General features: G+C 35.2%; 1 protein-coding gene across 3 annotated transcripts in view; it reads right to left on the bottom strand.

The window, feature by feature from the left end:
- DPYD (dihydropyrimidine dehydrogenase) overlaps positions 1–26,340 on the bottom strand; it is a 691,841-nt gene that overhangs the window by 355,961 nt on the left and 309,540 nt on the right. For all 3 annotated transcript variants that reach the window (XM_036235253.1, XM_036235254.1, XM_036235255.1), the window contains one exon: positions 16,401–16,585. In XM_036235253.1, coding sequence (XP_036091146.1) covers positions 16,401–16,585 — 185 coding nt within the window. The remainder of the gene's footprint in view (positions 1–16,400; positions 16,586–26,340) is intronic.

Genomic DNA, 26,340 nt, shown 5'->3' with positions numbered 1-26,340 from the left:
GATACTCTACGAAGTGCTTATATGAAAACCTTTATCTGCTTATAAGGTATTAATTCTGATGACCATCAATACCTTGTTCAAACTCAAGGCCTACTGTTAAAATAGAATGCTTACTTTATTCTCAAAGTCAACAAGAATACTTGTCTATTTGCAAATAATACTTATCCAGACCCGGTAACAAGTATTTTACACTTATTCTGTCATTTTGGTCACAACTCTTCAGGTTAGGCATTATTCTCCTATTAAGATGAGGAAAGTGAGGCTCAGAGGAAGTAAACACCCTGTCCAAAGATAAGCAGCTATGAAGTAACAGAGTAAAATCTGAACTCAAAGCTTACACTTGTATCGAGCTGCCCCTATTTATATAAACATTATTTTTCTAAATTATTAATGTCCTCAAAATAGGAAACTGACCTGAAAATTATTCATGATGTTCTGATTAAACACACACACACACACACACACACACACACACACACACACACACACACACTGAATAATCTATAATTAAAAATAAAAAGTATATGCCATTCAGATATTAATAAGATAATCAATCATAATGCCTTTCATTTGAGAATGGAAATAAAAACAAATACAATCAAACTATAATGGCCTATTATTTTATTGTTATTCTTCATCACTGGTATTCTTCTATTATACCTGGCTGGGTTATGGAATTATAGACAGAGAAATTTGCATGTATAATGGTTATGTTGTTGGGGAAAAGCAAATCACATCATAATTATGTATCCCAATTGCATTTTTCCCTAATTTGCTTTACTAGAATGAAAATTAAAAAAAAAAAAGAACTGTTAAAAGCAAGACTATCGGTAGTGTTATATTTGATTGAAGAAGAGAAAAAAACCACAGCCATGTTCCATCCAATTTAAAATCATCAAACAGCTTTCACTTACTCATTTTATTTATACTTCATTGTGATATAACTACAATGGTCCCTATCTTGGGGTACAGCTGCGCTAGAAGCATCCATTCTAGGATTATTATAAGGCAAAGAATAAATAGCATTGTGTAGCTACTTATGGCTAAATTAATTCATAGGCTGGATTAATGCATTAATTAACTCCAGCTCAGTTACTTTGCCCTTTGAAGAAATATCTATTGAGGGAAAAAACTTACAAAGCAGAAATTAATTTGGATTAGCTGCTTCCACGGTGGAAAGGCATAGGTATAGTGATTATAATTATAACATAAAATCAGATTTCATTTCTCCATTTTGAAAGATTACTATTTATAATAAAAATTTTAGGAAAAGGATAAGGCTATAGAAAATTTCTAAAAAATAATGATCCCATTTTATTCACATCTTTCAAGGATATATTATATTGCTTTTTGAAATATATTTGTAAGCTGAGCTACAATATTAAATATTGTAGAATAAGGCTGCATAATTAAATGATATTAACTGAAATCTATGTGATCTTTTTTTCTATCGAAACTTCACCACCACCCTAAGTGTCAGCTCTCAAGTAACTTAAGGTAGTACCATGCAAAAAAAATCCTCCTCCAATTTCCCCTATTTTCTGACACTATTCATCCAGCTTAAACCAAAAACCTGTGCATCATTGTTGATATCTCTTCTCTCTCATTCCATGTTTCTCTTTCATAAGCAAGTCTAATAATTCCATCTTCAAAACATATGAATACTTATATCCATTGTCATTGTCACCTTTAACTCTGACTTGGACTATTTCTTATGGTTTTCCCATTTTCTTTCCCTTCTACTAGAATCTATTCTTTACTTTGCACAAGAGTAGGCTTTTAAAAACACAAATTTGATTGTTTTAAACTTTTCATTAGTTTCTCATTGTATTTTGTTATTATTCAAACTCTCTATTACAGCCTACAAGATCCTCCATGATCTGGTCCTGGCCCCCTATCTGAACTATGTAAATACACCCATCAGTCCCACGTGACTTTCACCAAACTTTATCTTTGCCAGGTGTTTGCATTTGTTATTCTCTCTACCTGGCATGCTCTCTTTTTTTATTCTTCTGTTTCCATCTAAAAACTTTACTCCCAGTGCCAAGTACCAGCTCTTTTAGCAACTGCTGTGGACTGAATTGCATGTCCCTCAAAATTCATTTGTTGAAACTCTCTAACTCCCAAAGTGATAGTATTTGGGGAGTGGGCACTGGGAGTTACTGAAATTTAGATGAGGTCATGGAGATGAGGCTGTCATGATGGAATTAGTGCCCTTATAAGAAGATACATCAGACGATGAGCTGCTAGCATTCATTCTCTCTCTCTCTCTCTCTCTCACACACACACACACACACACACACAGAAAGAAGGTGCCACCTAAAAGCCAGAGACAGCTCTTGCCAGAACCCAACTAGGCTGGATCTCTGATCTCAGACTTCCAGCCTTCAGAACTGTGAGAAAATCAGTTTCTGGGATTTAAGCCACCCAGTCTATGGTATTTTGTTTGGCAGTCTGAGCTGACTAAGACAACAATCTAAGGTAGAAACACCAATGAGCCGAGTGGACTTGTAAATATGCTTCCTAAAGCTCATGTGTTTCATGATCTAAAATGTTTCCTCAATAATATTTATGAAGTTAGGTATTGTGACCAGGTGCTAGGAACATAGCAGTAAACAAAGTACATTTTCTGTTCTTTGGATCTTATATTACAGAGCAATGGTGAGGGGAGAAAGGACACAGACAAAAATATAGATGTATGTGGGTGATACTGTGATTTATAACAAACAAGTCTTCATCCTGTTTCTGGCACATTGCTTCTAATACCCTCGTAATTTACTAAGGGATAAGAGCAATAAGGATGTCTATGTTATATTCATGAGGAGACTTTCAGAAAGCACCCAAGGATGGGGGCCGGTTGCCAGGATAACTTTCAGTCCCACCTCCCTGACCCCCTGACCTCCAAAGAGGCTGGAGGTTAAACCAATCGCCAATGGCCAATAATTTACTCAATCATTCCTATGTAGTGTAGCCTCTATACAAACCCAAAAAGATAGGTTTAGAGAAATTTTGAGTTGGTGACCTTGTGGATATGTGGGGAGAGTGACATGCCTGGAGAGGACATGGAAGCTCCATGCCTTTTCCCCATATATCCCTGTGCATCTATCTCTTCCCTCTGGCTGCTCCTGAGTTGTATCATTTACAATAAACCAGTGATCTAGTAAGTAAAATGTTTCTCAGTTCTGTGAACTGCTCTGGCAAATTAATTGAATCCAGGGAAGGGATGTGGGAACCTCTGATCTATATCCAGTTGGTCGGTCAGGAGTACAGGTAACCACCTGAACTTGTGATTGGCATCCTGAGTTAGAGAGCATAATTGGGCTCTCCATTCCAATCTATAGAAGGTTGGTCAGAAGCACAGGTCATAAACTGGACTTGCAAATAGCATCTGATGTCGTGGGGAAAGAAGGTGGAGGCAGTCTTGTAGTACTGACCACTTATCTGTGGGATCTGACATGATCTCCAGGTAGGCAGTGTCTTCATTGAGTTAAACTGTGGGATATCCAATGTCCCAAGCATCGCTTGGTGGTGTGGGGGAACCTGAATTGGATTCAGGAAACCAAATAGTATGTATTTAAGTGGCTTCTCCTCGGAAACACAACACAGAGTATGTGGGTTTGGGAGTAGTGAGGCTGGGGCCAGGGAAGGTTTCCATTTGCTACCTATGGGGGCTTCTTTAATGAAATAACATCCGAGCAGATACCAGAAGGAGGTAATCAGTCATGCATCCATCAGCAGAGTTTTGGTATTCTCTCTTTATAACTTTGAAATGAACAGTCCAAGTTATCAATTGGGCTTCAGCAATAACATTGGTTTCTTTCATCTTCCACTAATTGTAATATCATACATTAAGAAAAACAGTACACACACTATTATACAGAGTCTGTATTTCATACAACCCAAAGGGTCTGCTAAAAAGTAAATTAACTTTAAGAAATGGCTTGTAAGTTAGCCATGGATCCCACCAAAATAATAAATAACATGTTGACAAATTTTTCAAAAATGTCAATCAAGAAGGTAACAATTGCCATATTCACAGCCCCAGGGGCAAAGGTGGTAACACTGTTGATGAGATGCAAATGACTAGACTAAGAAAAGCCTGGCGACCAGCACAGGGTGGTGCTTGACAGCAGATCCATGCCGCACAAAGAAGGCAGTGCGATCAAGGTGAGAGCAGTGAAGGAAAATGCAAGGAGCCGACATTTAAGAGCTGTGACAGCAGCCATGAGAAATATTGAGACTTGAAATAAAAAGCTCAGAATTGTAAGTCAACAACCTACCAGGCAATACGTGCTCTCGTGTTGACCTACTAACCCTTGTACTTCTGGGAGGGGAAACCTCCGATGGTAGCCAAGGTGGGACTAGGATGCAGCGAGAAAACCAGCGTGGTTGCTCAGAGGTCACCGTGTGACTCTAAACAGGTCAGTTAGGCCTCTTTAAATCTCACTTGTCTCACCTTTAAAACGCATGTTGTGAAGGACGGTTGTGAAGATCAGACCAGAAAACTTATAACGCACTGGTACGCGCACTTCATCCTTCTGTTTCCATGTAACTGTCCCCCCACCACCTGTTTTAGCATCTAAAGTATTTGTCAGCAATGAGCCTAGTGAATTTGTAAAATCTGCTATACCTAATATGCCCTATAACTTAAAACATTTCCTCAGCATATTCAATTTTCAACCATATTTGTTGTTTTATTGGCCAACCATCTACTTTAAGATAGACATTGTTCTAGATGCCGAGGGTAGGTACCACAGAGATCAAAACTGACAAAAAAATCAATTTCAAGGATACGTTCCAGTGGGATGTTCTCTGGTATACGGTGACTGCGAAATGCATGAGAAGTGATACGAAAATGAAATAAGATAATTTTGAGAACAAGTTACATGGATTTCAAAAGTCCAGTACCATTGTTCTCATCTCCACTTTGGCACAGAGTTCTCCGGTGACCGGCAGGGACTGACCTATGTATTCTGCCTTCCACATGGTCAGCAGAAGCTCAACCAACGAGAACCCCATGAGGAAGAGGCAGGGTGGTGACCGAAAAGAACAGGAGGGCTGAGAGTGGACAAGCTCAGTTTCTAGTCCCAGAATGGCCAAGACCAAGTCTGAACACCTAGGAAAGGCTTTTAATTTTTCCTGTTCTTTTTTATGAATGTTATTGCTGTAGCTATCTCTTTGAGGATATCTAACACATTTATTTTAAAGCTCCTTCAGATAGTTTTATTATTGCTCTACTCTGCTAAATAAATTTTCCCATTACTTGAGTTTACTCTTTTAAAGACTGTTCTGTTCCTCAGCTTCTTGACCAATATTTAAGTGATTGAACCAAATGACCTCCAGGGCCATTCGCATCTCAATCAATTTCAGCATAGGTTATTTAATTTGTAAAATGGGGGAAAAACGTTTCCTCCAGAGGTTATTTTGAGTATAATGGGAATGTGAAGCTCCTTAAAAGATAATCAGCATATAATGTGTATCTAATAAATTTGATTTTTTAAATATATATTATTTGGGTTTCAGAACCATAAAAATTATAATTTTGTTCTTTTTATGGATGAAAATAGGGAGGCTCAAGATAATGTACCTCAGATTTTAAAAAAGTTTTTAAATCCTTGAGCTGAGAACTCCTCCTCTGTGACTATACTGTGCTGTCTCAGAGCCATACATGGGGTAACCAAAAGGCAATGCAGCATTCTCAAAGGTCCAGAAGCAGAATTAGTGGGTAATTAAGTAAAAAAGACATAGGCTTCCATTATACTTCCTGAATCTGGATATTATTCAACCTGATTCTTTACAACTTGTATAAGATTCAACTTGACCAAATCACTAAATGCAGAGGAACACAATTTTAGATAAAATTTCCAACTGAATTATTTTGCACTTGAACTTCCCCCAAGCAAACCAAAGGTTTTGGGTGCTTTGTTCTACTGTGATATTGTCATTGTACAGCCCCGAGGCACCAAAGAGTTGGAGATCTGGCATGGAATTCTTACACTTATTGCCCATTCAGACCAAGTGACACTGAAGTGGCTAATTTCTTTCATGCTCCATAAGCACACACTGAGGCCAAGTTCTGTATGGTATGAATCAGATTTTTCAGTTATTTTTTCTACCCATTCTAATCTTGAATTATCTGTCTGAAGTAGCAATCTACTGCAATATTGGTAAGGATATATTCTGCCTTTATGGAGACAATTTCATTTTAAATTACTTTTCAGGTCAAAGGCTGCTATTTAATAAAGTTTTGGAACCCTATACGAAGTCAATAAAATGCATTAGAATTACTTATTAGCCATGCTGTTTTCTTCCCCTATCACCAATTCGATAGTTTTGTTTTGATAGCTCCATTAGATATAGGTTTTCTTTTTTCCCTTGATATTCTTTTACATCATATAAATGTTATAAGAAATAAATCCTCCTTCATACACAAAAAGCTACACATCATTTAAAAATAGAATTTTTAATAGAAAGAGTGTCACGTCTCTGATATTTAGTAATTATTTTAAAACACTAGCTGGGACTATACCAAAATTAACCTGAATGTACCATTGAGGAAGCAACTTTAGATAGTACTATAGAGCTCACTATATGTTTATTTATAAGCATTTGAAATGGACTTAGTTTTTCAATACTTTAAGCAAATTTACCTTTAGTACCTCCCATTGAAAGGGATAAAAATGAGATCGCATACACTTCTGATTTTAGTTCAGTCTAAAGGCCCAGTTTCCCAATGAGAAATTGGGCTGAAGTCATATCAATACTGTGAACCTGACCAAGTGGAAAAACTTAGCATGGAAACAGCATTTAGCCATGACGTACTTCAATATTATTTTTTTGGAGGCTATCACCGTCTCAAAATGAATCCATTATGATTTAAAACTGTGTTTTTATTGATATTCATTGTTTTTCAACCTGACAGTGGCCAATGATTTATATCAATCTACTTTTAACACAGGAATTAGAGTTCGCAATATATCTTAAACTGAAGGACACTTTTTCAATAGGTCTCAAGATTTTAATACGGTTGTCATTTGAAAAGCCTTACCTCCTCTCAGTTGAAGAGAGGGGTTTAGAGAAGTAGAAGTGAGTCCTGTGGATAAGACTTTTTAACTGAAGCAGAGGAGGATTCAAAAATTAATATGACATATCGATGACACCCCCCTTCCCTTCTTTTAAGGCACTTTTATTCTCTAAGTGCAAGAACACTGCAGTTGGCCATCAATCATTAAAACCACAAAATAAAGTCCTTTGCCTGGCTAGGAGATTTGCAACTATACCAATGCTGGTAAACTAACCACCAAATTATAGCCTTTTCTCCTGCCTCGCCCAGATTTCACAGGGGCTGCACACCCAAATAAATGCCTCTTGGCTACCCATTCATCTAACAGCTGGAAAGATGACACTTGACATTTGGAAACTTTCCTGTGAAGATTGCTGCAAGGCTTTCCCATTAGCTTCCTGGTGAGACTGTAAGGTCGAATAAGCTGCCTCAAAACCTGCAAAGGGTAACGGAAATGCTCTAATATTAAGCCTCTGCAATTTAAATTTCTAATTCTCAAATCATAGTTCTTCAGATATTGTAGAAACTAATGGTATATTTCAAGGCGAAAGAATGCCTTTGAAGATGTGGAATTAAGGTGATATTTTAAGCAATGATAACGATAACAAGGGTCTTTTATTTAAAGTTGGTGTTGAAGGTCTTCTAAGCAACAGAGACTTAGGCATAGATAAGTTCTTCTAAGTTTGTTTTCTAAAATCTCAGACCATCGTATTTTTAGCAACTGTTCATCTTCGTCCAGAGCAGAAGTCTTTAACATGAGGCACAGTTAACCATCATTATTTAGGTTCTATTTTCACGTCATAAAAATGACTAGAGATAGTTTTAAAATTCTTACAATCCAACAATGTGGGTTCATTTTGAAAAACACTGAGTACGATATAAAATAAAATTGTAAATATTCCATTAGTAAGAAAATGCTTTGATCTTATAAATCTTTCAAGTATAAACATATGCCTTTCTCCTCTTTAGAAAGGTAATTCCTCTTCAAGAGGCTCCAAATCTGAAAGCGTTAATAATCTGACTAGTCACTAAAAACATTAGAAAGACAAAAATCTCTCACATAATTTCAATCCCTAAGAATGATAGAAGGTGAAAGATTTCATTTACTGATATGAATACAGTAATTTAATTAGTTTTATAGCAATGATCCTTTAGCATTGAGCTCAATTTCAAATCCCCCGTCTTCAAAGTGTCCTTACAATTTTGTATTCTTGTTTGTCAACTCAATATTTCTCAAGTGAAAGATTGACAGGAATGAATAGGCTCCTCTAAATGTTCACTCACATGTCCAAATGTAAATAAAATTAATAATATAATTTAAAGGAAAATGGAAATTTAAAAAAATATGCAGAAGGGCATTAAGGAAACAGGAGACATGAATGATGTAACTTTCAATCTTGAATTAATCAGCATCTGGACTGAAATCACTTTTTAAAAGTCAGTTGAATAATGCTGAATTGTTCCTCACTATCGACAATGACAGGGATTCCTATGGACGTGCATCAGCGCCCCAAAATCACACACCAGCACAAGCACAAGCCTGGTTTTCCCACGTCATTCTATCCGCAAGTTCGCCAAGAGGGGGCTCTGCTCATAGGAAGATAACAGAATTTAGCAACAGTTGGACTCCTATGCTTTCACACTTAAACCACAACTACCTTTTTACACTGATTCACTCTATGGTGGGACTGTGGCATAAATCTATTCCCACCTGGTACTGAAATCACAAATTCGTTTCACATAGCCTATTGAACTGCAGAGGGATAGTAATGACTTTCTGTCACTCTTGACCTCGGGCAGATTTGAACTGGCGACCAAGAGGTTAAAGGTTCTGTATCTCATTACCAGTCCTCTGAGATACCTCGTGTTCCCTCAACAACTAGTGATTCTTTTATGCCTCGATCAAACCAGAAGAAAATATACAAAAACCTTAAGAGGTAGAAAAGTGGGTCATCGATGCAAAAAATTTATGATAGTTTTGAAGAACTCTAAAAATACCTATTTAAAAATATAGCCATATTCCATATGAAACTGAGTTGAATCACATTAACTGTTAGAGAACTTAATTTTAACCTTCATTAAAATACATGCTTTGCTGTTGAGCTGGAAAACATTGTAGAAAGCTAAAACTCAAAGGAGAACTGTGCTCTGTGATCTTATAGGTTTAAGAGGAACATTTTATATCTAGTATAATGCCAAAATATTAATGTTTGTATTTCGTGTTTCTAATCTAAGATAATTCTGCCACAAAATTTAGTTTCAAGGAAAATTGACATATTAGAAAGAATAACATATTTAACATGTAAGTGAAATAATCAAAATAATATCAGGCATCTTACCATGGATACTTACAAAAATACAGCATATTTTAATAAAGGATAAAGCTTGAGGAAGAAAAAAATAATACGATTTGGGAACATGCACATAAACAAACTCACGTATATCGTAAAAACGTTGAATCTAAACCATAATGAAAATATTAACTTTTTGTTGTTGAAAGTTGACCTCAAATGCTGTCAATAATCAATATTCTATAACTATTTAACTTCAGCTACTCTGTAACTAAGTTTTCAGTGACTCTTAAAGTTATTTGTAAACGTAGTAACCAAAACTTTTTAAAAAATGTTTATTATCCCAATGCCTCTTCTTTATCCTCTGCAGTTTCTCACAATTGTTTGATTTTCACAGAATGAATACTACCTGGAAGAAACCAAATCTTTTCCTTTTTATTTCTTGCCTATATTTGAAGAAGCTCTATACACATTCTTTTCTTTATTTGAAAAGCTCTTACGTATTCTTTCCTTTATTTAAAATTCTATCCCTACCCATGCACTCCAGATTTATCCCTTCATTAATAATTCTTATTGTTGTCTTTCAATCTATCTTTCTACCATGACTGCTTTCATAACAGTAACATGCAAATTTAGTTGACAACTACTAGTAATGAATATTGTGGTTTCTAAATGTTACATCTAAAAGATAGTGAATTTAAAACAGAATTCTGAATCACAGAATAATGACAGGACTAAAGGATCACTCTCATAATGTAATCAAACTAGTGGGTTTTGACATTATAATTTTCATATATTTAGACTAACTTTATTTGACAAAGTGTCCCATGTTTATAAGATCATCTTCACAGTCCTACCGTGACTACTTTAAGGAAAATGAGCTTCTTATCTGGGATTAGAACTTAGAAAAATGTAGCCTGCATTCTATGTCCAAATTTGTTTTCAGTATAGAATATAGCATGGTAAGATACCATATAGCCTTTTTCCCCTTTACGTTTGTGACTAAATTTGTTTATATGCTCATGCTAGAACAAAGTAAGTGCTCAATTTCCTGAATGATTGTGTTTTTGTAAGTCAATAACATTTTGGATTAAGCCATCTCTTTGGTGCTTTTATAAAGAAAGACCCTAGGTGCATTATAGGATCTCTTAACTAAGTTGGTTGCACCTAACAGTCACTGGACTGACATCTTCTCTCCTTTTCCTCAGTGAGAGATACAGAAGATGGCTAAGGAGGGCCGAATCTCCGTAATGAGTCGTTTACTCCTGTGCGCCTACAGACTTTCTACTCCCGCCAGTTAAGTTTCTTGTATGCTTATTGAGAGTCAGTTGTATGTTCCTCTCCCCATTTGTTTTGGCTATAAATGTAAATAAAAATTTCATAAATTGTTGAGTTTTATCGATGTAAAAACAAAGAGGGTAGATTCTGTGAAAATGAAGTTAAATGTTTTAAAAAGATATGGTAAAAGGTTACTAAAAATTGTTGTCAAAGTAGGTGTATGTTAAACAATGACTGCAGGGCATCCGTATGTCATCCATTCCACAAAACAATTTTCTGGAATATATATTTTTCTTGAAGGTGTTGCTCCACTTTAAAAACAATACTAGAAGTTGTAGATAATATATTATAGACAGGTTTAGATAAGAAGCATGATAGAACTTCAACCATTGGATTCAAAAGGCCTTGGCATTGCATTTTTATAAAATAAATGAAATGAGAAAACATCTAGGTGTTTTAAATTAACCAGACTAAAAAAACAGAGACTCATGGACACAGTCAACAGTTTAGTGGTTACCAGAGGGAAGCGGGGAAGCAGAGGAAGGAGATAAGGATAAAGGGAGTCAAACATATGGTGATGGAAGGTAATTTAACTTTGGATGGTGAAGTCACATTAGATCACTTATCAGTACTACTAATTAAAGAGTAAGTTTAATATTGTAAAATGATGACTCTCGAGTAAAATCTTGGCAAATCGGAAAATGTTTCTCTATATTTATACCAGATCTGACACTATCGCTTTATGCAAATAATTCCTACCACATTCTGCCTCATTACATACCCACATTAAAATCTCAAACAGGGTATTCGCTTCATGTTCTAACCCCAGTATAATTACAGATCTCGTCTCCCATTTTTCCTCTCTATATTCAGGGTGTCCACTAGTCCAGACTGCCTTTTGGTGAAATTAAAAAAAAAGAAGAAGAAGCTGTTGCACAGGTGCAAGGCTTAAGGAGCAAGCAGACTGCACCTTTGTGAAAAATCAAGGAAGGCGCTCCTTCCTCTGAATAGAAGCAGCACAACAAAAGATACCATTGTCTGCTGAGGGGAGCCTGGTCTGAGTTTCAGCCAGCTGGTACCCTCTTCTGGGTACGCCTGTAGTGTGAGCAAACTATACAATCTTATCCAGTCATCCACTTTAAGGTCCAGCAATTCAAATTACTCAGTATCCTTCCAGTTTTTCTTATCCTTCCTTTTATTGGTGTTTTGAGTTTTTGCTGACTCCATATCCTGATACCTACACCCAAACAGAATTAAGCATTATCTTTTCCATGCTACCCTGTGCCTTTACATTTGTTATTACTGCATTTATTATATTGTATCAGATGTATGTTTACACAACTGTCTTCCCTACCAGACTGTGAGATTATTAATGGCAAGTTTTGTTTTAATTCACACCTATAAATCTCCTGATTAGTGCTATCTATAAAAGATAGACTACTTTTATAAAAAAATTCTTGTTTATTGAATGAATGAATGAATCAATGAAACTATGCATGAATGATTGCATAGATAGACAAATGTACAGGGATAAATAAATAAATAGCTTTTATAATTACCTAAAATAGCCTCTTTCAATCTTCATCTGTTAAAATCCTATACTTTGTCTTTTTATTCACATCCATATTTTATAATCTTCCTCTGACACCGTTTTAACAATCTAAAGAAAATGATCACTAATAACACACAACAACACAAACAACAAATATTTACAATTCAGACTCTATTAAAATCTTCCCATAAATTCTCTTACATAATCATTCCTGCAACTCAATATGGTAGCTACTCAAAATATCAGTCTTATATTAATAAATGGTCTATTTATCCATGAGAAGGCTGTGTCCTGGAATGATGTTACTTGTCCAAGTTCACACAGTTTGAAAGTGTTGGAACTGGGTTTGAAACCAGGTCTGTTTAATTCAGAGCCCAAATTTCTAACCACTATATTATATCTCTTCTCATTTATTCACTTTGATACTCACTGAAATTCAAGTGTTTGGTCCAACAGCTGTTACTCAATAAGTTGTAATTGATCAAATCAACTAATGAAATTTAAATGAAGGTCTCTCAGACAACTATGGGAATTATTGAAATCCCAACATGGATATCTTTAAATAATCACATTTATCTGAAAAAGTATATCACAAAGTAATTCTAAATAGCCAACTGCAATGATTGTATGCATGAATTATTACTATAATGTGTGTATTAAATCATTTTTAAAGTACACTATCTAGTGTTATATGCTTTTCCCCAAACAAACTAATATAAACCATAAGGCAAGATATTATAAACCTTCATTCATGAATATACTTCGATCATTATAAAAATTTTTCTCTATGTTCATTTACCATATAATAAACTTTTATAACAAACCCATTAGTTTTCTTAACTCCTCTTTAAATTTCTTTAAAATAAAATTATCTCACTCTATGTAATTTTTCTGTTTAATACACAAATACACTCCTTATTTTGAGGGTATAACAATAAACAAGCATGGTCACTGGCTTACACAGAGCAAGACCAGTAAACAGGCTCCAGTAAGGAAAATTTAGGGGGCTACAGAACACGCCAGGAGGAACACGTTCCTGGGAGAGGAGGAGGAAGCAAAATCTGAAGGGCAGGTAGGATGTAGACAGGTGAAATGGGTGCAGTAGGGGGAAGGCCCAGGTTAAACAAAAATCTTGGTATGCTGTGAAATTCAAATTGGCCTCATAAGCTAAGGAACTCGGGCTTTATCTTGAGTGCAAAGAGGAGCCCCTGGAGGGTTTTTAAATAAGGAAATTAGGATCAAACTTGAATTCTAGAAAGATGCCTCTGGTTGCAATGTAGGGGCATTGGATTTGACAGGGGGAAAGTGGAGGTAATTTTAAGCAGTGATAGAGGCCAGAACTAAGTTAATAACAGTATGAAGAGAGAAAAATCTCACTTTGTGTGTTTCTTTTTAGTCTTATCACTGCTTAGCACTTTGCATGCAACATACTGGCAGGCAGGTGGAAATGCTGATTTTACCTGACAGAGATTCTACCCACCTTCCATTCCTATTCCATTTGTAAAAGGCCATTAAATACTTTGTTTGGCAAGTCTGAATCCTTCAGCTAAATACAAAACACTTACTGGTAACAAATTTTTTATTTTATATTTTATATTGGTTCTAGGAATACATATTTTTAAAACACATGCACTCATTTTTATCATACCCCAAAGTCCGTTTCTTTGCTTTCATGAGTAAGTAGAAGCTAAATAAAATAATTGCTCATTTTTTTCAGTATGGTTTTATCACATTCAGGGAAATAAAAAGGAAACAGTGAAGTCAAAAAAAAAATACCCTTAGGGATCCTTCAAATGACAATTGTGAAGCACTACAAACCCACAGTCATAAAATGTAGTAAATATTTTCTATATATTTTAATTTAAAAGCTACAAATGGATTTAAATATTTTTGGGAAAAATTATCACCTTTCGTGCTCTACATGTTCTATCTTACCATTCAAACCACTTTAGCCTTTCCACCTTCCCATCATTTTCACTCCTGCAAAACGAATTCATATATTCAGCAGATTTTATCTGAACTAAGAACCTTTTTGCTTATCTCCTGATCCCACTTTCAGTTCTTCAAAATGATAACAGACTGATCAGTGGGATGTCTGGTCAACCAAAAATCATATTCCACACGGAAACTAAACAAATTAAAATAAGTGTAGGAAAGAGTTTCTACAGAGATAGAATTGACCAAATACATATAAGATGAAAAAAAATTAGATAAATAATTCAGAAATAAAGGTGCTACAACAGTGCAGTTTTATAATGAGAAAAGTCTGTGTGTGTAAAGATGCTAGTATAAATTTTTCAACTGTGTTTTCTGAAGAATATTTCTTAATCTGAGACTGCATTGCTTACTTCTTTGCTCATGAACTTTCCCGTTAATATATGTGAGTCAATGTTATAATTTCATGTGTTTTGAGTGTTTTTATGCTATTACTCAGTAAAATAAGAAGCCATCAGGCTTATATTGATTTCCAAATTAATTTTGAAAATTTTATTAGTCTGAGTAATCTAGAAGTCTGATTTAGGGGGACTTGAATCTGGGAATCAAAAAATGTTAAGCACTGGAAGTGGAACAGGTTGGGAGAGCATAATTGGTTTAAAAGCAGGGAATCCAAGGTGTAGGTATGATATGTGTCCAAGTGGAGATGTCCAGTTAACTTGAAATGCTAGCCATGTAAGTGAAGACGTTCAGCAGACAGCTAGATCATGAAAGAGAATACCCTCTGGAGAGATAGATTAAGGAATTATGCAGGAGGAGGTACAATCAGGAGCCTCGAGAGTGCTATGAATATAAGCACAAAATGAGAAAAGAAAAATCAGGATAAGTTTTGGGACAGAACAAACAAAAGGAGCCAAAGCAGGAGTGCATCTCGGGCAGTTATCTTGACCTTCTCCCTCTGTGTCTTTCTTGGGCCAAGGAGACTTGGAAGTACAGGTGCTGCAGAGCCTGGAACCAGAGCCACTATCGACGTGTCTCCTTTAGCTTCCCAGGTTTCTGCCTATTAAGATTCCATTCCTTCTTCCCTCATCCTCCTAGCCTAGTCCCTTTTTGATGTACGACTGACTTGGACAGCTTTCTTAATTTTAGATTTGTCATCTCCCCAAAAGACCGCTTCCTAATGACACTGCTGTGTCCACACGAAAACTGTAGGCTGGTTACATGCATTCTTAGAGCCCTACATTTCTGGGACACCACACACATGGCCAGATCCCAACGTCTCAAGCCTCACTACTCAGAAATGCCGATGAGAGTAGGTAGGTGAATTGAGCATTAAAAAAATCTGATAAAATCAGTACTAAGCCCAGACCCTACCTAGTGTGTAAACAGTCTTGCACAAATTATAGAAACAGTAGGAGGATGACCAGAATAGACTAAGCAATAATGACAAAGGGAAGAAAAATAGCCAAGGTAGTATTAAAGACAAAGTGAATTTTCTTAGTGTGTGAAAACAAACAAAAGAAACCAAAAGAAGAAAGACAGGAAGCCTATTGAAAGAAAAAATAAGAATTTTATTAACAAAAGCAAACTTTTCCAGAAACACCTTATGTAAATGAGGTCACTGTAGCTATGTTAAATTATAGAGCAAGAGTCGAAGCATTTTGTCAAAAAGTAAGACAACTAAGCTCGAATGTTAGTAGTTATAGCCTTTTTCCCCAAGACCACATAGTTATTGTACCAGAGTATGTTTAAATTTATATTTTATCACTTTTACATTCTACATTTGTATCATAAAACTAGATAATGAAAAAATAATTACAATTGAAATTTATAAAATATTTGTTTTCTTGTCAATTAGGTGCACACAGTTTGGTGGGTAGTGGGTAAGAATGCATCTTGTCCAAGTGGATAAACATAGTTTCCTGGACTGTGTAAGATTATTAGGAATATAGATGATTTTCTATTTCCTATTAAATTACGTACCATTTAGATTTGATAAATGTGTTATCTGTGTCTTTAAACCACTGATAAATATTTTGAACACAGCAGAACTAACTTCATGGCATTCAACTGGTAGAAATGCACGATGAGTTTTCAATCAACTAAACACTTCTGTTATCCATCCATGTTTAAAACATTTTATCCAAGTAAATATGCATGTGACCTATTTAATACATAGTTATATACCTTAAGAAATGTTCATATAAATGAGTAGCAAAAGTAAATAAAGAAGTACTTATCTGTCGGAAAAAATTAACTAAAATTGATTGCAAATGCCTACCTGTATATATTTGTGAATGAACCAAGAAGCTTGCTTTCCATCATTTACTGATTCCACTGTCGTGTTAGCCAAACCAACAATATCACCACCTGCAAACACCCATGGTTCACTGGTTTGCATAGTTTCTGGATTTACTTCTGGGAGACCCCATCTGTTAAATTTTATAGGACTCAAGGCTTCTTTTACTGAAAAAAAAAAAGTGAAAAACAACAGGCAATGATTAATCTGTGCATCAGATAACAATAATTTGAAATTAAGAAAAATTATGATTTAATTATTGTTCTAGGGATTCAAACAATTTGTTTTAACGAACCATGAAAATATAAAGTGAGTGAAATATGAGTTAACAACACATTCTAAGTATTGACTTAATCAACTCAAAATAAACTTCACATGTATTAAAGACCATATATTTGGGCAATGTTTCAGATCTGATATTTATGTGCAGGAAGTATAAATCCTAGAAGAAGAAAAGCACATCCCTTTAAATATTTTAATGAATATAAAAATGTATTTCTAAAAATTTATTTGTTCATAACCATTATTTTCACAACTTTATTATTACTCACATCATCTCAAACTTGTTCCCGTGTGTCACAGGTGTAAGTTATGTTGTGAATTTGGGTCAATGTCCAATCTCTTCCTTTCACAATAGGAAGTTTTATAACCAAAACATTTAAACTAAATCATTTTCATTTAATGTTAGCAATAATGGATCCAGGAAAAGAGTTACATTTAGTCATCAATTCCATTTTTTTTTTGGTAAAAGTCAACAAATACAAACAATACCATTAATTCTGTAAAACAGTTTTAAATATGCTTAATTAGATGCTAAGTATGCTCCATTCCAATATCTAAGCATGTCAAGGAATGAGGAAGAGGCTAAGTTCCTTTAAGAAAAATATCTAAAAGAAACTTTGACTGGAAACTTGATCCTGATATTTAGAATAGATAAAAGAATACAAATTAGAGACAGGATTGATCAAAAAAAAAAAATGAAAAAAGGTAGACAGCACCATGTGTGATGGAGTAAATTGAGCTAGTATTTAGGATAACATATTTTCTCCAGGTTTTGATCTCATGAATTTAAGTTTAGTATCTCAGGACGAACTAGGGAGCTATTCTTTACTCCAATTCAAAAGAGACTATAACAACTTCCAATAAAAGAAAAAAGATGGCAGATCCTGGAAGTTAGCTGTTGAATAGATTAATGAGTCAAATATGAGATAAAATAAACAAATTTTAAAAATGTTATTCTGACCCCTAAAACCAGTTTCTTCTGAGCAATAGCAGAAATAAAAATAAACCTTGGTACATTTTTGTAGCTTCCCACTCAAGGAATATTAGAATTTTAGAAAATTATTAATGGTCTATCAGTGATTGTATTTTCCTCCCAAGACTGTAGGTTCTATGAGAACAACAAGGTATCCATGTTACTCACACTGTACCATAGAGCCTAGTAGTAGCTGGAACTTAGGAGACTCTCAATTCGATGGATAAACAATGAATGAATGAATGAATGAATGAATGAATAGATGGGTCAATGGTATTGTGCTGAGGTATTTATTTAAAAATCTGCTACTGTTTGTATCTCTGATGCAGTTTCATATTTCATTGAGGTAAAATTAAATATTCATGTAATTATTTTCGATGCAGAATGGCATGTTGAGAAGATTTTTCTAATGTCTTTAAAGGTCACATGAAAAAAGACCTTTATTATTTGTTCCCCATTGCACAACAGATCATCACTACCATCTGTTGACAGTTATTTGAGTTGCAAGAAAGTCGATAGTGAGTATGGCTCATCAATTCAACTTATTATGATAATGGTAACTATAACACATCCTCACTACCGAATGATTTATGTAATGGGTATTTACACATGCAAGGGGTAAAAAATAATTCTTCTAAGAAATGACCTTATTTATCTGAGACTTTGATACAACTTTGTCCTATACAGTGATCTAAAATAAATAGGATTTTTAAATAAGCAGGAATTCAAAATTAGTTCACTAGGAGATCAAAGCCCTTTTATATATTTTTCACAAGAATATTTTTGAAGGTTAGCACAGATTTTTCCCTAAGCTTGAGCAAGGTAGGGATTATGCCTTAGTTATCTTTGACTTCCTCAGCAGCTATTACAGTCAAAATATATATGCTGTGAAACTTAAGCTTCAGGGTCCCTTACTTGCATGGGCTTCTTTCAAGGCTCTGTGACTATATCTGAATATGTAAATTTTCTTCTTTATATTGGACTCCTCAAATTATATAAGCTTCAGGTCTCACAAAGCTTGAATCTACCCTTGATTACAGTACATTATACTCAGTAGGTGCTGCATAAATGCTTGCTGAATTAAATCGAAGTTCTTGAGTAATGCGCTTTATAATTTTTATGCTTTAAAAATGTACATAGTATAATTCACTTTGATATTAGAGCTCCACCACTAACCCAGTGAGTAGGTAGTCAATAGACATTACTTTAAGTTTAATAAATAACTTGAATTTATTAAAATATTTAGTATCAACACCATAAGCCACTTGAGGAGCATTTGTGTATTCACAAGTGCTATTTTATTTGCGGATCTTTCCATTGTATGTATATACATCGTGTTATTTTATGTCCCCACACATTCACACATACTCATGTTTGCTTTTAAAAATATGGTTTTTTTTTACAGTATTTGATTTACTTATACCTTGAAGTTTTTGATCTGAATATCAATTGCTTTGAGTATTATATCATTGGTAATAATCTAGATAACATGACAATTAATCAAAAAACTCTCTGATAATATGTTCTGAAATAGAAAAGGATTTTCTTTCATATTGAAAATTATCTCAGCCACCTTTTGAAAATTATCTATCGAATTCCCCCCTACTCTTTATGGAGGACTTCAAGAGTAACATTGTTTTTTATTAAAAAAGTAAATAGAAAAGACAAAGAGAGGTCAAGCATCTGGTGATGAGGGTATTTACATATGTTAATTAAAATAGAGATCATTTGTTTCCATTTTAATATCTAACACTTTGACTTGTCAATATCTACAAAGGATCCTTGAAAAAAGCAGGACTTGAACAATTTACATGAATATAAGCAATGCTACATTAGGTCAGAAATGTTTTCTATCAGTGGCACTAAGCAGCCAACGCAAAGATTACTGTTCATTATGACTTGACATCAAATGTTTATGATTTTACATATATACATATATATATATATGAGAGAGAAAGAGAGAATACGAATTCATAAATTTATTAAAACTTTGTTGAATCTGATATTAATCCAAATAACATCTTTCATGATTTCAATGACTTCCGAAATACAGTAGTTATTTCTATTATTTAACCATATTTTTAAGCACCAAAGTATATAACTTAGAACTCAAATCAAGGATTCAGTGAAAAAAATCCATGTGCATTTTATTCATAATTTGTCAGAAAGGGGTTTGTTTATTTAGCTTCTTCCTCTGAGGAATATCGTCATCCTCGTCACAGCAACTGCCCTTATATGAGCTCCTCACGGCTCTCTTACGTCCGCTGACACATTTCACTTGGAATACAATGAAAACGAATTTTAGAAGCACATCTTCTGTTCATTTTTCTCTAGCTTGGAAGGAGGGAAAGCATAAATGAATGAAAAATGTATATTTACATTTGCAAACCAAATAATTGCTTGCCATTTTCTATGAAGTGTTAAATGAATATTAATAGAAAGATTGTATTCTTTCTTTCTTGTTTATAGCATACGAGGGGTTGGGCGAGAGGAATTTTCTGTTATGATCAGGGGCAGTTTTCCCACAGATCTTCACGAGATGGCATCTTGATGGAGACAGCAGCATATGTCCCAGTAGCTTCATAGTTGAACAGGAAAAAAAGTTGAAAAAGAACCCAGAACATGCTTATTCACAGTCTACATCATTCTGCAAACGGGAGAGAAATGTGCTGAATGATATGGTGCCTGGAATTTTACGCAGTCTCTAAAAAGAACGAAAACATCCTCAATTCATACCAAACATTTGAGATTTATGTTAATTTTCTGCTTTAATTACTACTATGTTTGAAAGAGCTTATTTAAAAAACAAAGACACTCTGAGGTAGCATTAAAACAAGAAAGGGTTTTGAAATAGAAACTTTTAGTCAATTTAATGTGATGCATGAAATGATGTTTTTTATATAGACTTAATTGTATTGTGACACAAGTTCTTCAATAAGCCGGAGCTTAAAATTGCAGAAACCATCCCTCAGGGACACGTCACGAGGAGATGCAGATTGCCAAGGTCAATTAAACTGATGTAGCTGTGCTGTCACATGTGTAGAAGAGAAGCCCAGAAGGACATGACAAGTATATTTCTCAGTATTTATAAAAGAATGTCAAGTATGTTATATTTCAGTATATAAATGTAATTCTTCATAAACAATACAAAAGTAATCATAATGAAGGAGGATTATTAGTATTCTATGAAGAGTATGAGACGTTACAAGATGATGGGGGAGGAATAAAAATCTCAAAATTTATAATAGAATATCTTGAAAACAGATGAATTCATCTACTTGCTTGTTGTTTAATTTTGCATAACCTGTCGGCCACTAGGACTAAAGCACAATGAAATAAAAGGGCAAGCTGAGGCAATGTCAGTAGATAAGAGCTGAAAGCAAAATCTTAGCAAGAGCAAATAAATTCTAATTACAGGGCCAGGATATTAGAGATCTGTTTAGAATAATCTAGGGTAAGGAAGAGACAGAACCAGAGAATGCCTTCGACTAAGAATATTTGAGTCTGGATGGCATGGTTTTTTTTGTAAATTAAATTCATTGGGGTGACATTGGTTAATAAAATTATATAGGTTTCAAGTGTACAATTCAATAATACATCATCTGTATATTGCAGTGTGTGTTCACCACCCAAAGTCAAGACTCCTTCTGTCACCGTATGTTTGATGCCCTTTACCCTTATCTACCTCCCTTCTTCCCCCTTTCCCTCTGGTAAACACTAAACTGTTGTCTGTGTCTAGGAGTTTTTGTTTGTTTATCTTGTTTGTTTATTGCTTTCAGTTTCATATCCTACATATAACTGAAATCATAAAGCTCTCAGATGGCATGGGTTTTTTCTTTACATTTCTCTCTGCCTCTAAGTATTTGAAGCAATATGCTATCCATTCACAAACACGGTGTCACCCACGACAACAAAGATTCATCATCTTCTTCCTGTAAAACCTTCAACAGTTAGCCGTGATTCTGCACCTTCCTGCTGCTCCAGGACCTCAAATATTATCTCTGACTCTCCAGAGAATATTGTATTTTTCTTACTCTCTTCCTCTCATCTCCTATTTTGAAAAACTGGTTTTGACATGATTCTCCTTCCTCCCTGCCATTCTTATATCTTCCTTTACCTAATTTCTTAGAATAATTTGTGCTGATGACTGCTTTCACCACCCAATTATTCCTTCCAGTCTGTCCCTCTAGTGAAAATATGTTTTCCATAGTCACCAAATTCTGTGACCTTAGGCCTCCTCTTTTTTGCCTTTTTGTAGCATCCAATAGTTGAATCTCATTAATTTTTATCTCCTTTGATATACAGAATGCTATCTAGGCTCCATCTAGGCTCTCCTCACCTTTAAATTGTCTTTCTTGGGCTCCAACTCCTCCTTATCTTTCTGTCTCCCTCTTCCCAGCTCTAAAATAGTCAGTCTACCACACTTTCTGTGTCGGAAGTTATAGTCACCTTGTGCCTTTAACTTCACCTCTGTGAATATGACCTCAAACGTTACCTTGAGCTCTTTTGTCCTGGCCCTTCCAGCTGCCTGGTAGCGATTCCAATCTGGGTGCTCTACTGTCCCTTCCAAATCATCATACCCAAAACCCAGTTTATGAGCTTCCTCTGGGCCTTTTTCCATTTCATAATTGATGATTAGGAAGCTTGTTCTTTTATGTCTCCTACTCATGTGACCACCATTCACACCTTTTCTACTCTCTGAAAAACTTCCAGGAACCTAGTTTTTTTTTTTTCTTGCTCCTGCTAGCAGGAGAAGACCTTGCCTCATATTCATAAAGGACAGAGATGATATCACATGGAAAATCCTATCTTCTCACCTGCCCAAACTACCAACCTATTAGAACTGTACCCACTCTCTCTCCCTTCCTTCTTATAACAACTAAAGGAATCACCCTCCTATCCAAGGCCATCCCTTCACATAAGTCAGTCCTAGGATCCTTTCCTCTACCTTATAGGAATTTTGCTCCCTAGGTTATATGCTCTCTCTTCTCTATTATTAGCAGCTCCCTCTGAATTATATGTTTACCATAAGCATGTACATACTTGTACAATATCTCCAGTTTTTAAACCATTCCAGACCTGCATTTGTCTCCTCAAGCTCCACTAAGACTCTTTTCAGTATGATGATGAATTAGTTCCAGGTTGCCACACCCAGTGACTTCTCACCTTGTTAAAGGTCCAGAACTAGATCGAGTTGAGTGAATAAAATTTAAAAAGTTCCTTAGGCTCAAGATCATGCAGGTGCAGGTAGGCACCTCACCTGTTTCACACTAATTATGGCACTGTCTTCCTTGGTTTCTTCTCAGCAGCATTCGACAGATGATCACTTCTTCCTCGTAAAAAAGTCCCTTATCTTGGCTTCAAGGACATGACCCTTTCTGCTTTTCTACTCGCTTCCGTGATCACTCTTTAATCTTCACTGCTATTTTTTCCTATTCTCCTTTATCAAATGACCTAGAAGTAGATCTTTAAAATCATGCATAATCTTTGAATCTTTTCTCTGATTTTCTCAACATCTAGTCTGTCCATGTTCTGACAATTCATCCGAGGGAAATTCTCATAGTTAATTCTTACAACTCATTTATATTATCTTACCCTAATAAAGAATGCTAATAAAGCAATCAGCACTTATTGATCACTGGCAGGAGGCAGGCATGATGCTGGCTATTTCCATGCAATATCTCATTTAGACCACAGAAGACTCTTCCAGGTAGATGGTATCATCCTAAATATAGCCAATAGGTGGCAGAGCCAGTATTTAAATTTAGTTCTTTCTGACACCCAAGTTCTCCTTGCTCTTTGGAGGCAGGAGAAAGCAAGAAATGGACAAACAACAGTCTTTTAAAGTTTCATTACTGGGGACCATGGTAGTAACTAAAATGAAGCAGATAGGGGTTGGAGGGACAGCAGACAAATCTAGTCTTAACCAGCTTTACGGATACAGCCTTTAGGTCACATCTTCCAATGGAATCACTTCTGTTCTCTTTCTGTTTAATTAACCACAACCACTTTCTGTTAAACTGTCACCCTGTGATTTTATTTTGGTTACTATTTGTTTTGCCTCCTCCAGTCCTCAAGTTTAGGGACCACATCTGAGTCAACTCCTTTCCTGACATCTAGCACAATAATTGGCACAGAAGAGGAATTTGATAAATATTTTTTGGTCGAAAAATGTCATATGAAAAATGTAATAATTGTTTCATCATTTAGCATTCATATTATCCTGTCTTCATGTATTATTTTTCTTATAAGTCTTATTTCCACAATTAGACAGTCAACTCATTGTGGAGCAGTCCAAATGTTTTCATTAAAAAACAAATAAACAAACAAACAAATAAAAAAACTTCCTAAAAGGCCTTTACAGTGGCAAATACATTGACTAGGGAAAAATAGGCATTTGGCTAATTTCTTTTGATTGATTTAATATTTGATTTTTCCTACTTCTATGGTTAAATAATGTTCAGTTTGGATATGGTTGTAGAATCCTGGCAGTGTAAAAGTACAGATTTCATTTTCTTCCCCTCCATGCTCAGGACAAGCTTAGGCTCCCTGAGTTAAATACAAAGATGGACATCAATAATAGCCCGCAGCAACTCCTTTTATTTTCCTTGTATTCCTTGGGGAGTCTCATTCTCATTTCCTAAACTGATCAACTAATCAATTCAGAATTAAAATTGTCTAAGCACTTCACCTTGATTTGCTTATTTCTCTGCAATAATTCCATCTATTTAAAACTCTAAACTCCTTGAAGATTTGATTCCATTTTATCTGGAAGAGATCTCCTCAAGGAGGTCAGTGTCCTTGAAGGAAATATATGGGGATTGTTTTCATATTCTCTGTTGGATTCCCAAATGCTGCGCTTTGATTTGCTTATTTATATTCAATGATACCATCTACTTAAGACTACAAACTCTTTGAAGGAATAGATTATCCTTTAATCTGATTTGAACCATAATCATCATAATTCTATGCACATTTGGGTGCTTAATACTTCTTGATAATTAGGAGGCAGTGAAAAAAGTAGAAATGCTACTGAAATGTTTTATATCTACTTCTCAGTGAAAGAGCTTTCTAAAATGCTGAATGATACCACGAAGTGATATAAATAATTACAGAAAGGGGTTAAAAAAATGTTTAATACAAGATCCTCATTGGCTGCATTTAAAGCCTAAATAAAAATAAACAGAAAGCCAGTAGTAAATTAAACTACTTACAAAAACAATATTATTAAAATATAAGTGAATACTGAAAAATATTTTAATTAACAAAATAAATCAAATGGAAAAGATTCCCTAAATAGAGCTTTAAAAGTAAGTCTGTGTGTGTTTGACTGCCATGACTAATTATGTATCCATGTAATGTGTGTTCAATTTGGGCTTATTTAAATAGCAGAAATGCTCATTAGCTGCAGTATATCTGTGAAGCTTCAGTAAACAGTTTAATGGTTTTTATGTTTAACCAATTTCATAAGTTCCTGTAATTTTAGCTTTAGCAGCTCATTAATGTTATTTTTTGATATCCATCTTATGACTTTTTTTTCCTTGTCAATCGGCTGTAGGCATATTTCAATGCAAACTTAAAACATACGGTAGAAATCCTTTTAAATAATTTTAGTACACAAACGAATGCACAATCCAAAAATACAGCTTCCTTATATAAAGCACTAGGTGCATTACCATGTAGTCACAGGATATCTTACCTTTGGTATTAGCAAAGGCTGTATTCAGTGGGGTTCATAGAGATAAGAATGATAAACATTTATTGAATGCCTCCACAACTGTGTGGCTGGTTCTGGACTAGGCGACATATGTCTTATCTCACTGGATCCTCACAGAGTAGGTATCATTTCAATCTTGTAGCTGAAGAAACTGAGGTAAGTTACCAGGTCACACTCTCAGGGTTTGAACCTAACTACAAATCAGCAACAGATGTACTAAGGAGAGAAGCCTGGATATACACCCAGACCTCAGGAGAAGGCCCTGAACCCTGGGATTAGACACAGTCATAAGGTCGGATAAAGTTCTTGAAGAAAGAACAGAAATCCAGGTAAAAACAGTCAACCTTTATTTTTTAAAGTGGCAGCAAGCACAACCTGAACTAAAGCCAGAGGAGGAATCATCAGAGTTTCGTGAAAATCAATGTATTTCTGAGTCACACAAGCCAGGAAGAGATCAAGGAATGTCAAATACAAGAGAAATGTAAGGTAGGCAACTAGATTTGGTAATCTGGGGGTCAGTGAACAGTGAAAAGATGACATTTGCAGGTAAACAGTGAGGGCAAAAGGCAGAATAAAAGGGGTTAAGGAGAGAGGATCTGGCAAAAACGGTAAGGCAGTGCATGCAGGATATTCTTTCTGGGAGCATAGAAAAATTTAAGGCACTAGCTTGTATTCATTCATTCAATTAGCAATTTTTTATTGTCTACCATGCTGTAGGCACTGTAGTAAACCCTACAGAAGGAACGTGTCCTTGTGGGGTGTACATGTCATTTGGCAGAAGATAAAACATAAAAAGTAAACAAGTGAACTACATGATAGTGAAAACGGCTATGAAGTCAGTTACATGAAAGAGAGTGTTACAAGGTGAAAGGAGTGAGAAGCAGGAGAGGTACTTTAGATCGTAGGGGGGAGGGAGAACCATAGAGGGCTCCGTGATGAAATGACATCTG

Source organism: Rousettus aegyptiacus, unplaced genomic scaffold (assembly GCF_014176215.1).
Source record: "Rousettus aegyptiacus isolate mRouAeg1 unplaced genomic scaffold, mRouAeg1.p scaffold_m13_p_17, whole genome shotgun sequence".
Lineage (NCBI taxonomy): Eukaryota > Metazoa > Chordata > Mammalia > Chiroptera > Pteropodidae > Rousettus > Rousettus aegyptiacus.
Note: the sequence above shows the minus strand (reverse complement) of the source record. Positions and strands in the feature narration are given on the sequence as shown.